This window comes from Agelaius phoeniceus, chromosome 4, assembly GCF_051311805.1.
Source record: "Agelaius phoeniceus isolate bAgePho1 chromosome 4, bAgePho1.hap1, whole genome shotgun sequence".
Lineage (NCBI taxonomy): Eukaryota > Metazoa > Chordata > Aves > Passeriformes > Icteridae > Agelaius > Agelaius phoeniceus.
The window spans coordinates 1,252,547-1,269,258 of record NC_135268.1 but is presented as its reverse complement, the minus strand read 5'-3'; the positions used below and the strand labels follow the sequence as shown (position 1 = coordinate 1,269,258).

Sequence of the window (16,712 nt, the reverse complement as noted above, 5' to 3'; positions counted from 1 at the left end):
AGTAGCCAATTACAGCACACATAATCTCAGTAAAGGAGTGTCATAAAATCTGTTTAGTCTGGAGCTTCATGGGTGGGAGATCAAGAGTCCAAGCTGCAGAGGGCTGCTGCCAACTGGACAGGCTGTGATTTTGTCAACTACTGTGTTTTCTATTTATTTACCTAAAAAAAAAGAGATGATAAAATTTGGCTATGTCCTAAGTGCTTTGAGCTTTTAGAAAATATTTATTAATTACATGAAGACTTGCAGGAGATGAGTAAGTAGATTTCTGCATCTTGTAGAATTGGGTCTCTTCTTAGATAAAAAAACATCTGAGTTTGGCCTCTAACTCTGTGACATGCCTGCTACGACTTTTTCAGCTGCTCAGTACATTATAATGATCTTCCCATTCATTTTCTGGAAAGAAAATGAGCAATACTGGATTGATCTAAAGACTCCCAGTCACAGGTGCTAAATTACACCTGAGTTTAAAGGAAAATACATTAAATCTACAGGAGCATCCAATGAATTCATAATGAGCTGGTGCTGTCACCATAGTAAACAAATGGAAGAGCTTCCAGAAGTGACCACAGCTTTTCTTTTTTTTTGTTTTTCAGGTACTATAGGCACAATAAATGCTGCTGTGATTTTAATTCAAGTCCTACTTAAGCTTTGTTTAAATGATCATCACAGAGGTTAAAAAACCTCAAGTGTAAGATTTTATCAAGGTCTTAGTTTCCTGGAGTACAGCACATAACTCATGGGTATGAGTGGTTACATGTTAGAACTGTCCCACTCTCAAATCAGAATGTCCTTTAACCAGGGACAGTGTTTTTAAAGGAAATGTAAGCAATGAAGAAAAATTGAGCCAATATGGTTTTGTACCTGACCTCCTTTTCAATGAAGTCAGAATACATGTTCTGTTCCATCCTGTTCCTTCCATTTACCTTAAGTTAAGCAAAATTATGCACTTTCTCTGAAAGCAAGCCTATCCCAATCAGAGCAGCTGCTTTTAGCTGCACTGAATAAGCAGAGAAAACACATCACATCCTATCTGGCCTGTGTTGCCACAGATTGACATGTTTGTCTGCTCCAGCCTGAATCCACCAGATTATTTTAAAGCAGCTTAAACCTGCCTGTTCTGACCCTTGGAAGGCCAGGCACTGCAGGGCTAATTCCTGATCCCAATTTCCAGACAGGCTGAAACAGCACAGGCCTTTTCAATGGTCTGAACAGCAGCACAACAAAAAAGCAAATAAATGTCCACTGTGAAGTGACCTTGCTAAATTACAGCAGGTACCTTGAGCATCTGCTGCAGGCCCTGCTGTGCCTCTCACTTCCAATGTGCCCTAGCAGCTCACATGAGCTCTGGAGTATTGATCTAGCAAGGATCAGTGCAAGGGCACTTCAATGAGAAAATGAATATTTCTTTATCCTGATTATGATCATTAATTCTGTTATGTCAGCAGCGTTTGGCACAGCCAGTGACAGCAGCAGATTTCAGAGGGGAAAAATCTAATTCAAGAGCCAACAACCTTCAAGAGGGGTTTTGTGTGGCTAAGAAATATTAATAAATGACATACAAGCAGCCATAATTTTACATATATGGATAAGCACATGTATTTTCCTCAGTTCTGTATAGGACTTGCTACTGATGTATAAGTGTTTTGTATTTGAAACATCAGCCAAGATTTAAAACCTGGCATTGACCTTGCTGGAATTGACCAGTCACAGATGGACTCAATGTGGAAGTTTTTGGACCACAAGAAGCTGAGCAGAAATTGGCAGAAATTTGCCAATTTCACAAATAAATAATCAGTGTTGAACTGGCAGGTGTCCTGCTTCCATCACTGCAAGTTTGGTTATGACAAAGGCTAATCAAGACATCTCTCAGGTCCATCATTTAAGAAAGGCCTTTGCACAAGATGTTGGATGTTTCAATGTTTGAAGGGGATTTGGCTTTCAGACAGTGCATTGACTTATTTCCTCTCCAGTTCTGAAGGCATGCACTCACCAGCTGTGCCCCTCTCTCCTACAGAGTTTCTCCCTCAGCTGCCATAACCAATTGTACTGTCTGGCAGTTTGCTTTTGCCCTGCATGGGCCCCAGCTCTTGTCTTTCATGCATTTGGTAGGAGATGCATTTAGGAAGAAAGTATCAAGACCAGGTTTTCTAATCCTGTTTTGCTACAAAATGTTCATCTGGCAATCTTAACATCATTAAAAATGAGTCTTAACAGGGTATGCTCTGCTAAAACATGACCTTTAGCTCTTAAGAAAGAGTAGAGAAACACCACAAAAGGAGGTAATGGTATAATCAGTTCAGGTATTTGACAGATAACAAAAGGGGCTCTCTTGCATTAAGGCATGGCATTTAGAAAGCTGGAGCAACACTTCAGGTTGGCTGCCCTTGTATCATGATCTGTCTGCTGTAAAACATTCCCTTGCAGAGGGAAAATAAATGCCATCACTTAGATCTGTAGATGGGCAATTAGCATGTTCACTTTGAAATCAGAACACTGCAAACACCACTGCAGGTGTCACTGTCTCAGCTCAGAGTGCCCAATCGTTTGCCTTGTACTGCCAGGCTTGCACAGAACAGTATTGGGACCCAGCATTTTGAACCCCCCATGTTTTCTCACCTTCTCAGTTCACATACAGCATTGTTTCCTATCTAATTTATTTTTTATCATAGGCAAGGAAAAGAGTTCAAGGCTAGATACAGAAGAAACCAGTCTTTTCATCTAATGGCAAACTGCCTTACAGATTTTTGTGGCAGAGAGAGGATTCCAACATTTTTCTTCCATAAAAGTTTTGATTATTTGGGGTGCTCTTAGGGTGACTATATATAGCCCTACCAATTAATATCTAATAATAAAAATACTGAAAAAGTGATGTGCAAATATACGAAGAACTACATTTATCTGCCATATTGACATAAACAAGGAAGTAATTTCAGTGTCAATTTAGACTTTGTACACAACCTGCTTTCCAGCTATTCAAGGGAGATCAATAATTATGACAGTTCATTAGATAATGCAGTTGACTTTTATTGTGCAGACCAAAAAAAATGCAACCCACCACTGCATAATGTATGAAATCAGTTAACAAAATTATTGTAAAAAATAACTTAGTTTCTGATGGGCAAATGGAAGCAACAGCTACAGCTTTCCCACATTCCTGCGTTGATAGGAGGAAATGGTATTGAACCATTATACTCAGTAACTCAAGGACAAAACCATTCTGTTGTTTGGGGGAATAAAAATATCTTGTTTTTCTCCCCCAATCCCAAACCTAACACCTGTTCATCTACAGGAAAAATGTCCTTTGGAGTTACTGCAGAAGTCCCACATTGTTTGCTCTCTGACTCTGATACATAAGTACCTGATAGAGCTATCCTACTAGCATGTACACAACTCAGTGAAGCATTGCTTGGCTCCTTCCAAAGCCAGCATACTAAGCTTAATCTTCTGACTCCTCATAATGTGCATACCCACTAGCATAGGTCCTTCCTAAATTCAAATTGCTGAATACATCCGTGGCCTCAGAATCTGAATCCTTCCCTCGCTCATCATTGTCATCTTCATCATCATCTTCTGCTTCATACTCATCATACTCATCCTCACGGTCACCTGCCTCCCCAGTCTTGCTGGAGGAAAGGTTTTTCCAGTAGGCATCATAACCAGAAGCTCCATCTGCATCTTCTCCTCCAGTCTGTCGGCCAAATTTCAATGAACGTGCTGCAGGCAAAGAAAAATCATCATGTTCCCACTAATCTAACATTTCATTTCTATCTTTTTTTCACTACTTGAAGAGTAGTTTAAATGGCAATGATTTCTCATTTATCCACAACTAAAATCTCAAACTAGACAAAAGCTTTCATTTTCTTGGAATGAATTAATTGTTAAGAATGAGACTGCTCAATTCCAGAACTCAGAAACACAAAGTTTTTCTCAAAACAAATGAAGCAAAACTGTGCAAAACAATTGAATGTAACCAGACGTTACTCAGTGCTCCTAGGTAGAAATTAATCACTAATGGCTCTTGTATGGCTTGTTAGCTAGAGAAATTGGCTTACTTGACATGCTCAGATCCTTTGTCTGCTGAGTTTCATGGCCACATTTAGGGCAAGGAGGCTTTTTCCCTTTTTCCTGCTTGAAAACCTTACTTCGCACGTGATCGTCACAAAAACAAGCCTGTGTGTTGAAGGGAGAGTACAAAGGCCAAATGTTTTAATCACAGAGGCACATTCTTCAACAACAAGCAAGCAAAAATGTGTCTAACAGGATCAGGGTTTTCTGGCTGGGATTAAAATTTAATGAGGTCTCTCTTGCAGTGGACATGGGGTCTGTGCACAGAGGAACCACTCTGTGTCCAGTGTGGTCCCAGGGTTTCTGGGGAAGAGGCTGGATAAAAGTGCCAATAAACATGCAGAGATAGGACATAATCCAGGGCTGGATTGCAGTGCTGCCCACAAGGAGCCTGGCAAACTTGGGTCTGTGTTACAAGCTTAAATAAACATAATGGGATGTATGCCAGAACAAAACTATGCAGGAGCTTGAAGGAAAGAATTAGAGATGGGAAGTTCACAGGCTGAGCACCAGGGTGCAGTGAAAATACCTGGAAAAAGGAACTATTTGGAACAGGCCACCGATGCCATGGGAGAGTGCAGGGAATACATATGGAAGGTAAGAAGAGTAAGAGCAGGCAATGAACCAGCACCTGGAGAAATCTGGACAATGCTGATGATGCAGCAGGTGGAACTTTTTATACAAAATTACTTCTGAGTGTGTAAAAATGTAAGCTTGATGTCAACAAATCAGCCTGTTCATATGGAAAACTGGATTAGCTGTGGAGATTATTCCTTTGGATGCAGCGATTTCTAGTCAGATAATCACTTGACTGTTTAAAAGAACAACTTTCCTAATTGTTGCAGTTCCACACTGGATCAAAGCATTTTCCAAAGCCTTGGATTCTGTTCACAACCAAGGATTTATTTGGTTGTCTTGGTTGTTTTTTAAAGCCCCAACACGTTGCAGGCCCAACTTAAACAAAGAGAGCTGGATGAAGATCACCTCACTCTGTCTTGTGGCTAACAGGCAAGCACAGGTATAAGACCTTTTGTCCCGCAAAGGTTTGACCCCAGGCTACAGGAACTAATAAAAAAGTATGAATTTCCTTTAAATCATGGAGAGGAAGATGTGGCAAGGCCTGATACCAGCCTTGGAGGCCAAGGAGAAATAAGCCTAAAATCAGCTCCTCACAACTGTCTTTACTCTTTACCTTGCAACGCAGGCAGGAATGCTGCCCCAGCCTGTTACAGGAGACACCTGTTGGAGAAAAGCAGTATGACAAATTCAGTACTAGGAAACTGCACACCTGCCATGTTTTTAAAAGCTTGTAAAAGTATGCAATACCATAATTGAGACATTTATTTTAAGTTCCCTGACACAACTGTACTCTGGCAATGTGAATCAGTCATTTTACCCCACAGTACCATTTTACTGCATTTTCTTAACTCTAAACCTCACTTTGACACAAAAAATGAAATTTCAAGAAGGGAGAAGCGTTTAACTATTTCTTGAGCTTCTAAACTTTTAAAACCTGAGGTTTCAGAACCAATTTAGTGTTAAGGTCCCATCTTACTTTTCCTTTTCTCACAGCATTCAGATGAAGGAGTGCTAGAGATGTAAGAACACTTTAAGCTTGCCAACTTCCAAACCTAGGAAAGTTGCTACATTCTGTATTTTCTGTCACATCCTCTGGAAATGTACTTGACTGCACAAAACTTCCTAAGAGAATCTGTCTGTGTTAAAGAACTGGAACTGGCACACAAGCTGTCAGGAGCAGAATCAGTCGCCAAAATTTAACTTGTCTTGAACTTCAAATTGTTTTTATTATTCCACTAGAGGCAGTACAGTAAAGGCAAACACTCAGGAATTGGCAGCAACATGAAGTTTGGTGAATAGTTACTCCTCGAGAAGCAGTAACATGTACATTGCAGTTTCTGTGCAGGTACTCATTCCTTTCCTCCTTGTCTAACCCCTAAGACAGCAGTTTGTCAGTCTGAAGTAATAAATGAGTTCTCCACATGAGCAGGACAGATGTGGGATTTAGAGCTATGGCATGTTTCAAGATGGAACTGGAAATGCTGATGCTGAATATATATTCATTGTTTTTTGAGTACCTGCACTTCAAAAACCTCTCTCAGATAGTGATGGAAAGTAACAGCACCATTTTCACAGCTAAAATGGATTTATACTACAATTGCATGACCACAATTGAAGTTCATGTCTTCTGTAAAAATACAAGTTTTATAATCTTGTTACCTCACTGACAAAAATCTTGTCTCTACGAAGTCTGCTCTGTGCCACAAAACACAGTGAAAACCCTCAAAAAAAAATTCTCTCTCTATTTAGGGTGTGATACCACATCTGTGAATTGAGAGCTTCCAACAATCACTGAAGAAAGATTCTTATGGAACAGCTGTTGCTGCCTCAATATTGCTATGCAGGAAGAAAATGTATTCTGGCAGAATACATCTAGGGAATTCTGGCAGAATACATCAAGAGAAGCTAACCAAGGCTTAAAAAATAGCTGGCTAGGAACAGAAGTATGGAAGATGAAAAGAAGGTAAGAGATGTCTAAAGACACTGATTAAAATAGTGAAATCTCAAATATTCTGGACCAGGAGAAATCAATTAGGACAAGAGATTAGTCAGTTCAAAGGAAAACAGCATTATGATAAAGAGCACCTGCAATTTCTACAATAAGATTTGAAAATGTTGCAATAGTCAAGATACATGCATACAAGTTTTGGGAAGGACAAACAAATGCTTGTCTTGCCATAAATCAAATCCTATTTAATGGTGGGTAGGCAAGAAATGCTGCTAGAAAAATTTAGTTATTTCAAAAATGCATAGTCTTGGCTTGTTTTGTTTTATTGTTGTATTGTTGTTCTTTTTTTTTAACTTTCCTTGAAGATACCCTGTTTCAGCCAGAGATGAGTAATGGGTGAGCAATGTCGGGCATGGCCATCATGTCCTCTCACAAACAGCAGTTTTCTCCACACAATTAATCAAATTTCAAAAGGACATAAAGTGTTCAGCTACCTGTTCTTTACTCAGAAAGAGTGAACATGTATCAGCATTTGATACACTACTGACACGTGTCCACAGCCCACTGGTAAGTGAGGAAATGAACACTGAAATCATGCTCTGGGACTATTTTTGTCACTTCCTTCCGTGCTCACCCTGTCTCACTGAGTCAGATGATGACTGCTGAGTCACAGCCTTCCTCAGGACTTGAGCAACTGCTAACCTTACACCAGGACACAGGCCTTTCACAGCAAGCTGGGAAGGTTTAGCCAGGCTAAGACAGGTGGTGGCATTGTTTAGGGCAGCTGTCTTCCAGGAGGAACAGGTAGCTAGAACTAGTTCATCACTGGGTCAGAAGAGTGGAAGACAGCTCCTTCTGCCTGCAGAACTTGGTGCAGTGAAAAAGCAGCATCAGCACTGTCGGGTCCGTCTGTCTGTCTCTGCCCCGACACGGGCAGGGTGGTTCTTGGTTGGCACACGATGCAAAGGACAAGTCTGGACTCTTCAGCTTTCGGTCTTCAGGTTGTTTATTATTTCTTATCTACAAAATTTTCTGTCTGCCCAACAGAGGTCTGATCTGCAAGCAGTCACAGGCACTCTCTGACCACCCACGGGGCGGTCATGTCTTTTTATACTAAAATCTACGTACACAATATTTACCTTTATTTCCCAATGCTTTTCGCCCATGTTAGCAAGTGCACCTTCACCATAAACCAATCTCCAAGTGCCAACATCATCACAGGAGATGGAGGACAAGAAGAAGAAAGAAGAAGGACGAGACACGCCCTGATCCCTCCATCTTGTCTCCATAACCCCCCTGTACCAAAAACCTTAAAGTCTATATCTCACCCTCTAATTGTGTCTCTTTTACACCTTTTACTCTAAAGTGATTCTCTTGTCCTCAAACTCTTGTTACTTCTGTGGATGGATCAAAATCAAGCCACCAAACACTCTTGGCAACATTCCAGGATTTTCGAGACCCCCCAAGGGTTCTCCTGGCATCTCTGGACATCGGGAACGATGTGCTGAGATCCCACAAGCACTTCCAGTTGTTTTGCTGCAGTCCTGCTACTGCCAACACTCCAACTTTGGAGAATGGCTGGCTCCTGCAAGGGCAGCTTCCCATGGGAGGCCTGTAAGAGCCTGGCAGGAAAACAACAGCCAGGTATGCTCTGGCATGGAGGAAAGGCCATGAAAGAGAAAAAAGTTCTGGTCTGGATAACTGGATACCAAAAGCCAGTACATAGAAAACAGGCCCTTCCCTCCAGTGGGGGCAAAATCTACTTGGGAAAGGTGATGGGGAGACAGAGGAAACAAGTAGAGTCTGCTTTGCTGTGGTAAAAGAGATGATAAATAACTAACTTACATTTAAATGTCTCTGCTTCCAGAACTTGGCAGCTGGCTTGATGTTCAAACTGATCATCTTCACAGAGGAAATCATGGCAAAAAGAGCAGGCGAATATTCTGCCTCCTGAAAGATTTATCAAGGCAAAGTAATCAACAAGGGATAGAGGCATCAAGTCCTGCTCTGCAAACAATTTCAGCTGTAGTTTTGACTGAAGACCAGTTCTCCCTTCTGTGACAAATTCTTCAAGGTCCTAAATTAGACACTGCTATCCATTTTTACACTGAAAAATACCTCCTATCCTACAATATAAGACAGTGTAACTATAAAGCAAGTATTACTTGTAGTACTTTTCTTCATTTTAATTTGAATGTAGCATTAACTATTTTTTAAAATCAGATCACACTCTCATCCAGTCTTCCTTGCTCAGCTCTGATACACACTTGAAATAAAAACTTTAAAAGATTTAACAAAAGGAGATCAGTATGGTTTCCTAAGCACCTGGGAATCCAAATACCCGTGCTAGTGCAGAAGAATCGAGTAAGAATGGCAGAAAACTGTGTTGGCAATTTGATGCAGTGCTTAATTATGTGAATAACTAAGCTGATAAAACCATTATAATTTAGATTACATAATCATCCCTGAATTGAGCACTGTATGTTCTTGAGCAGGTAATTTACTTTCCCCATGGTAAAATTACTACTTTTAAAACGGGGAGAATCCTTGCTTTTAACAAATGTACTGCAAGGACTAATTTAATGAAGACTAAAAAGGCTATGTAAAGAATATAGGTGCACTCACTTAAGCAATGCAAGGGAAGAAGTGTAATTTATATGTTCTTATTTTTAAATGTGAGCAACCTACCATGGTCCCAGACACTTCTTTCACACTCAACGCATTCTGCATCTGCCAGAGGGCACATACACGCGTGGGTGCTGAGACACTTCCTGCCGTGACACACCCAGGCTTCACAGAAATCACAGATTGCACCCTGCAATCACAGCAAGATAGCACCTCAGGACTTCTGCAACACCAACAGAGAGACTCATCCCATAATCCTCAAGGTATCCTAGTATCCATTCTCTCCACGGGCTCACTTGGGCTGAGTGAGAGTATTGAAGCAAACCTGTTTTCCGAGTGTTCCAACCAAGCTGCTCCACAGTTCATGTTTGTTTGTTATTCATTTCTGCAGGATTACATATGATGCAAAATAATTTGGTTACCTATCTCAATCCTGGTTTTTACATTTCTTATCACACACTCCACACATGGAAAATTGTGTCCTCCAGTTGAAACCTGGGATCCATAAACAATAACAATGTTCTGGCAAAAATGAAATTTCAAAGACCTGAAAAATGCCTTTAGACTCTTAAAAGTGAAATCACACTTGGATTTTAAACTCTACTATATTAGAGCACAAGCTCTGTAGAGAGCAAAGAACAAATAAGTCATTAGAAGTAAGTTAGACTCTTTAACTTTTATTTGATTAAATTGTAAGATCTCCGCTTCAGCTATCCTTAACTGTAGCATTTAAGAAGCCCTCTCAGCCCATAGGTAAGAAAACAATGATGAATCCAGATTTAAGTGTTGATGTGTTCACTCCTTCATCAGTGAATGCATGGGATAAGCTCAGGAACACCAGCAGGTAAAGGCTGGCTCTGTTACTGAGAACAGCTGTTGGCCACCTGCAGGCAGCAACAGGACAGAGGTTTAGATCATTTAATCCAGAGGCTGTCACAGTCACACCTTGCTTTCCAGAAACTAACTTGTCCTTCTGAGAACAAAGCTTCAAAGGCCTGAAGCTATGATTATCTCTAATTAAGAGCCCAAAAGAGGGGTTTTGTTCATTAAAATTCCCCTCTAGTGGAACAGATTGCTCTCTGTGTTACTGAAAATCTCTGCAGTACTAAGACAACAGCAACAAAAGTCTGCAGGTTTCTGCAGAATAATCCTACATTTTAATGAAGGCTGGGAATTGTCTGTGGTGCATGTAAGGGTCCAGTGCTCTTCATGCATGTGCTTAGGACCTGCCACCAACACAGATCCATTAGCATCCAGGACATGTGCTGGAGTTTGCAGGAGCTGAATCTAAAACTTAAAAATTTGGGAGTTTCAGTATAAGGGAAAAATCAGTTTGTTACAGAAAAGCAAGGAAAAAACCAAATTTGGCACAGTACATGCTATCATCCCATAAATCTGTTTTATCATTTTTCCAGAAGATTTGAACAGAATATTCTCATAGTGCAAAGAGGGCTGTAATTTTGTATACATACCACCATAGCTAGTCCAGTACTGTACACACCAGCATGTTTTATAACACAGTCAGAAGACTTCATCATGCATTTGGTTTTTCCTGTTTAAAATAAAAAGGCAAGCAACCATAAAAAAACTATGTAAAAATAAAATTAAAAAAACCAAATAGAATGCATGTTTATGTAAGAACAGTACTTCAACTAAATGCCTGTGGTTAACCATAAATCTAGGTAAAAATAATGCAAGCAAAGCTGTTTGCATTCTTGCTGCATTCTGCAATCCACCTTCACACCTCCATTAGGTTAAATTAATTATTGTCTGTTTTCAGTCAAATCTCTTGCCCCCGTACTGAGATAATAAGACAATGTTTTGGTCTTGCTCTGTGTTTTGTAGCACTGGCAAAAATTTCAAATGTCAAAACAAAGACCAAAACTAAAGTCAAAGAACAGCAATGAAACCTTATGTTTAAAACCACTGCTACTTCTGACCCACCATAAAAGCAGCTGAGCTGGGCAGTGAGAGGTGCTGGGGGCATTACTGGGTGTGGAGCACTGGAACAGAGATACCTTGCTCCCATCCTCATCTAACTAAGATGCTGCTGTTTTATAGTCCCCAATGCTTGATTAAGCATCATCAAACAGCTCTAATGGTCTTCATTTGGAAAACCATGGGTCTTAATATAGTATTATGGTTGTTGACAGTAATGTTTTTCCTCCAGATTAAGATAAATGCAACACACAGATATGAACCATAGGACAGAGAGCATGTTTTTAGTACTTCACTGCATGGTGACAGAAAAGAGACTCATGAAGGGTGACACACTGCCACTGCACATTTAACAGGAGTGCTCCCAGAAATGCTCAGTATCTGCAGGTCACAACAAAGGCACTGAAAACTGCACATCAACAGCTCTGAGAGTCAAACTCCAAAACAGCCAAATTGCTTAATGACTAATTGAACATCTGCAATGATGTGTTGAAAGAGCAGAACATTCACCTCAGTATTAAATGAATATCAACATCTCCTGCAAGCAAGCACCTGTTTAAAAACAAAGGGTGTTTTAGCCTGATTCAGAGCAGTTCTGTCACTAGGAGTCCTTCTCTTCTAATTTAAAGCATCAGCCCTCAAGCCCACATAAATAGCAAGAGCTGCATATTACATTACAACCCCATGCAAGGTGAATAATACATTGATGCTTTAATTGATATTGATCAGAAATTATATAATCCCTAAAAAAAGCAGTATTTATTGGTGCCTTGCTAGCAGTCAGAGCTTTTTTAGTTTTGCTGCTGTTATGAAACAATGCTCCACATGGTCAATCTATGGAAACAGTCAGATTTCTCAAACCTAAAAGGAAGTGAGACAATTGTTTCCAAAGAAGACAAGCCATGATCCAGGCTTGCAAACCTCTAACCTCTAACCGGGGGTTAGAGGCATATATACTGATCAAAGAAGATCAATTCCCAAGGTGGATATTCACAGCAGATTCCGAAGAGCCTGCTCCACATCACAGAGGTACTTTAAGATAAAGCTACTGTAACACAGATACTGAGAGTTTAACATCACAAATAGGACTGAGGACAGCTTGTTTTCATTCATTACTTCTACTCACCACATTGTGCACAAATGGGCAATTTCTGAACAGAATTACAGAAGTAACAAAAAGCTCTATTCTTCTGTCGTCTAGGCACATGGAGGTGAAAAAACAAAAATAAAGTATTAAGCTTTAAAAGAAAGCATTAAGAATACCTCTAAAATGTCTGAAACAAATACTAAACTATTGGCTTTAGAAGGGTAAAAATTCTTACCTTTGGCACTTATCACATTCCTAAAAAGAAAAAAATAAAGCACTGGTTAATTACTTTCATTCTAGGAAAAATATATAAAATTTACAGACCTCCACAGGGAGTTACAATTAGGATCCAAACCTTTTCATCAATATTCTGTCTGGTGCAAACATAACCTTAAATAGGAAGGATAGCAGGAAGAATGACATTCTAGTGGCATTAAATGCATTCAAGGCGTTATCACTGGGTTTACATAACCAAAAATGAGGTATTTTAGTACAGAATACTTGAGGTCAATTTACCATTGAAGCATTACAAGGATGTTTGGCCAAGTCTATGTTGGCTCGTGAAGCCCTTATCTGCTTCTCACGTTCCCGACGGTTCTCAGCCTTCTTACGAGCACCGGTCTTTTTTTTAGGCATGTTTTACTCTCTGTGGGGGGAAAAGAAACAGGTATGGACTGAATGCATATAAAACTTTGTAAGTAAATACATGCACACACGTGACACACCCAGCACTAAACCTGGATTTTACAGTTCCTGCATTAAATGTACTTCATCTCCGTTCACTTCCTTGGCTGAAAGTTTCTTTTGAAATGCAGAATAAGGGGACAATCCATGAGGAAGAGCCATGTGATGAACCATAAAGTATCTTGTGATCTAGAACACTTTGCTAGCCTGAACTTTGTGCTTAACTCTCTTTGAAGGGTTTTGCCTTAAAAAAAAATGAAACCATGACTATCTGTAGGTTTATTGGTGATGGACCTCTGGTTTTGGTTTGCCTTGCCCGTTTAATAAGCATCTGTAAGGAAAGTTGCAGCATCAACAGGCAGTCAATTCTAGTAGCTTCAACTTGGAAGAAAAATTAGTATTTTCATTCAAAAGGTCTTATAAACCAAAGAATCCTACCTTCCCTGAATACAGAAATATATTGTCCTGACCAGATACTAAAATTTGCTTTTGATAGCACACATAAATCAGTTTTCTTGCGCTGTTGCATTTTGCACTATGTTTAAATTGTATTACTGTCATATTTTGTAGCCAAAATTATATTGCTGTGCTGCCTGCTGGCAACTGTCATTATTCTAGAGCGTGACATTTCTGACACTGGGAGTCCAATATCAGGCTCCACACTAATTTTCACACCACTCAAATGCTGATTTAATGACAGAATCTAATGGGTAGTATTTATACCTTGACTTCTTCACATTCCCTCATAATGGAAAGCACCAAAATGACAAACTGTTTTCATGAAAAGCACTGCCCCAGCGCCTCCCGAGGACACAGGCTATGAGAAATTTTAGATGGCAGTTTTCAGAAAGTTGCACTGAACTAAGTAACAACAGAACTGCAATGTCAGGTCCCTTTAGCAAAGCTGTTGAGTGAATCAATTTCAAACACCATGCAATAATAACAACATCCTGTAGATCAATATTCTTATCACTCTTTCCCTCTGAGCTTTCATTTAGGTTGTTTATTGTCTTTGTCCTGGGATCAAATTTCTTAAGAAATTTACCGTATTTGTAATTTTTGTACTAGACATTTAACAATGTTATGATTCCAAAAATTATGGCAGCATAAACCCTGTCTACCTTCAATTTCTTTCAAAGCAGAATATCACCTTTTGAAACCACTTATTAGTATTCAAATGCCTCTGCAGAGTGTTCTACCTTCACTTTTGGCACACTGTTACCAAATGCTCCGGCAGGAAAGATCCAGTGGATCCTGTCTGCAGTCCACACCCCTGAGGGGTGTGTGGGAGAGAAAAGTGCATCTGAAGGACCTAAATAAGAGGTGGTAGGTCCATGCCTGGTTCCCCCCTCAGCCCCAGAGGGTACAACTGTGCTGCCCTACAGAGCACTGGAGCTCCTGCATGGGGAGCATTCTACACAAAGGCTGTTTCACCATCTGAAGCTTCCTCCTCAGAAGTGAAATGCTGTGCCTGGGTCACAGCAGCAGCCATGGGAGTGAGCATGGCTCTCCAGCTCAATGGCTGATGCTGTGGCACAAGGAGCAGAGCTCAGATATCGGGAGGCTATGCAGGAATGAGGTGAGTAGCTCAAAGCTAAAATGTGTTATGTGAGTTTTGGGTTGCCAGCACTGTGTTCCTCTCTGCAAATTTTCACCTCCTGTTACTCTCCTGCTGCATTATTTGCTAAGGCAACCAGGGGCAAAGACTACGGATTTCCCACCACACCTCCAAAGAATGGTGGTCTTGCTGAGAGGTGCACAATGCCTGGCATCTAAGTTCTGCTGAAGTCACAGCTTCTTGTCCCTGGTGAGGTTGCAAAGACACACCCTGACTGCACCTGAACTGCAGGTTCCTGGATCTTCTGTGCCTTGCCTCATTATCTGGTGAAACACTGCCTACTCTGCTGTCACAGACATGGTGAACAGCTGGGACGGGCTGCTCGCTGAGGGGCAGGGAACTCTGGGGCTACCCTCGTCAGGCCACAGATACCAACACCCAGAAGAGGCTTTCTGTATTTCAAGGTTTCTTGTGCTTCACCATCAAACAGCTTCCACTCTATACGTATTCAAAATCTGTTTCACCACTCATACGAAATTACAATTTAAAATAAAAATGTAAGGAACCGTATTAACAGCAGTTCATACTTAAAAGGATCATGAACTGAACACCCTAATAATGCAAAAATCATTTTCCAGGTACTGTGATGCCCATGACTTACTCCACCTTTTAAAAGCAAGGGGACTAAACACTGTGGGCCCGCACACCCGGGGGCTGCTGTGGTGTCAGCGCCCAATGGGCGGGGCTTTCCTCAGGTGCCCCTCTGTCCGCCTGCCTGCTCAGGCCCGGCCCCTGGTCCCGCCGGCAGCCGGCCCAGATCCGCTCCGGGGCTGTGGGTGAAGCGCCGACAGCAGGGCTGCTCCTGCCGTGTGCACGCACACTGCCGGTGCTCAGCTTTTAGCGCTTTCCCTCATCTTCGCTACTCGGCTGCCCCGAACCTGCCGCATCACGCTGCCAACCTGGACCGCCGCGCTCCGCGTTCCCCGGCACTCGACTATGGGGGAGCCGGACTCCGCTTTGCTTGCTCGGGCACGGAAGCCGTAAGGGCCCGGAACCGAGACCCTCAGTGCCTCTAGCCCGGCCCCTTTGAGGCACCATCGCCCTTCAGCGCGCCGGGCCCGGGCCTGCCCCCTCCGTTCCCATTCCCATTCCTATTCCCATTCCCATTGCCGCCTCCGCCCCGCTCCAACCTGGCTCAGGCGGCCGCGCGGAAGCCGGAAGCGGCGGTGCGCCGCGGTGCGCTGCCCGCCCGGCCCGCGCCGCCCGGCGGGAACGTTCTGAGCACCATTCCGCCCCTTTCCCCTCACGGAACGCGGCGCGGCCGCCAGGGAGGCGCTTTTCCATGTGCTGGCCTGGATGCTGCTGCTCAGGGTATGGCCCAGCCTCAAATCTTGTTTGTTTCGAGGCAATTGCACCTCTGCTCTCAGTCGTCAAGAGACCGAATTTTGGGCATGGCAATATACAACAATTAGTTGTGGTTGTAAGGGGCATCTGAAAAGTTATCTCTGAAATCTTTCATCTGTGGCTTGAGCTGTTTTTAAAATGAAGTATTGATTAATCTGAATGGTAGGAATACACTGTACTGAGAAAGGGAAATTACACCCGTGCTATAAAAAAACTGCACAAAGCTCTGTCTCCTCTGAAGGTACCCAAGTCACTGTCATTGTTGGATATTGCCTTGAAAACCCTTTGTGAAAATCATCAGAAAGTGTATTGCATAGATGTTTAATGGAAGATGAGTGCATAGATGGTATTCCAGTGTATTTCATGGTCTTTCACCAAGAAAGGGTTTGATACATAGTTCATAGAAGTAAGATCTAGGGCATTGCTTCGTGTGCTTTGATCATCGATTCACTCGAGTGAGGTGGTTGTGTTGCTTCACATTGTACTTGGTCATGTAATTCTTCCTGAAAATTGGCTTCTGGTTATGGAATGTGATTTTCACTTAATGAGAGACACAGGTTTTCATGGGCCATCATTGCCTTTCCAGGAAGACACTCCTAACTTTTGTGAGGCTGCTGTTGATTCTCCCGCAACAATTTGTTTGCTTGTCACACTTTTCCTTCAAGATGTGATCTTCACAGCAGGTTGGTGGGACACACAGAAAACAGCATTATTTTTATCAACAAAAAGAATAGTGGTGGTCACTAAACTAGATGCTTCTTCTTCATGAGAAGTGTGTGGAAAGGTAATTTTTCATTATTGTTAATCACGTTGTTTGACTA

At 41.6% G+C, this 16,712-nt stretch overlaps 1 protein-coding gene across 4 annotated transcripts; it reads right to left on the bottom strand.

Annotated features, from left to right (window-relative positions):
• Nucleotides 1–3,006: 3,006 nt before the first annotated feature.
• Nucleotides 3,007–15,828, bottom strand: ZNF330 (zinc finger protein 330). 4 transcript variants are annotated; one of them, XM_054633181.2, is made up of 10 exons: nucleotides 15,678–15,828; nucleotides 12,762–12,891; nucleotides 12,481–12,500; nucleotides 12,285–12,355; nucleotides 10,693–10,772; nucleotides 9,284–9,410; nucleotides 8,441–8,545; nucleotides 5,261–5,307; nucleotides 4,056–4,173; nucleotides 3,007–3,717 (listed from the first exon to the last, which is right to left on the bottom strand). In XM_054633181.2, exons 2-10 carry the CDS (start codon nucleotides 12,879–12,881, stop codon nucleotides 3,440–3,442), a joined length of 966 nt encoding a protein of 321 aa, XP_054489156.1. In that variant the 5' UTR covers nucleotides 12,882–12,891; nucleotides 15,678–15,828; the 3' UTR covers nucleotides 3,007–3,439. The 4 variants fall into 4 exon arrangements, with proteins under 4 accessions (XP_054489156.1, XP_077032811.1, XP_054489155.1 ...); XM_077176696.1 differs by lacking the exon at nucleotides 15,678–15,828 and adding an exon at nucleotides 15,426–15,664; XM_054633180.2 differs by lacking the exon at nucleotides 15,678–15,828 and adding an exon at nucleotides 15,447–15,664.
• Nucleotides 15,829–16,712: the final 884 nt, after the last annotated feature.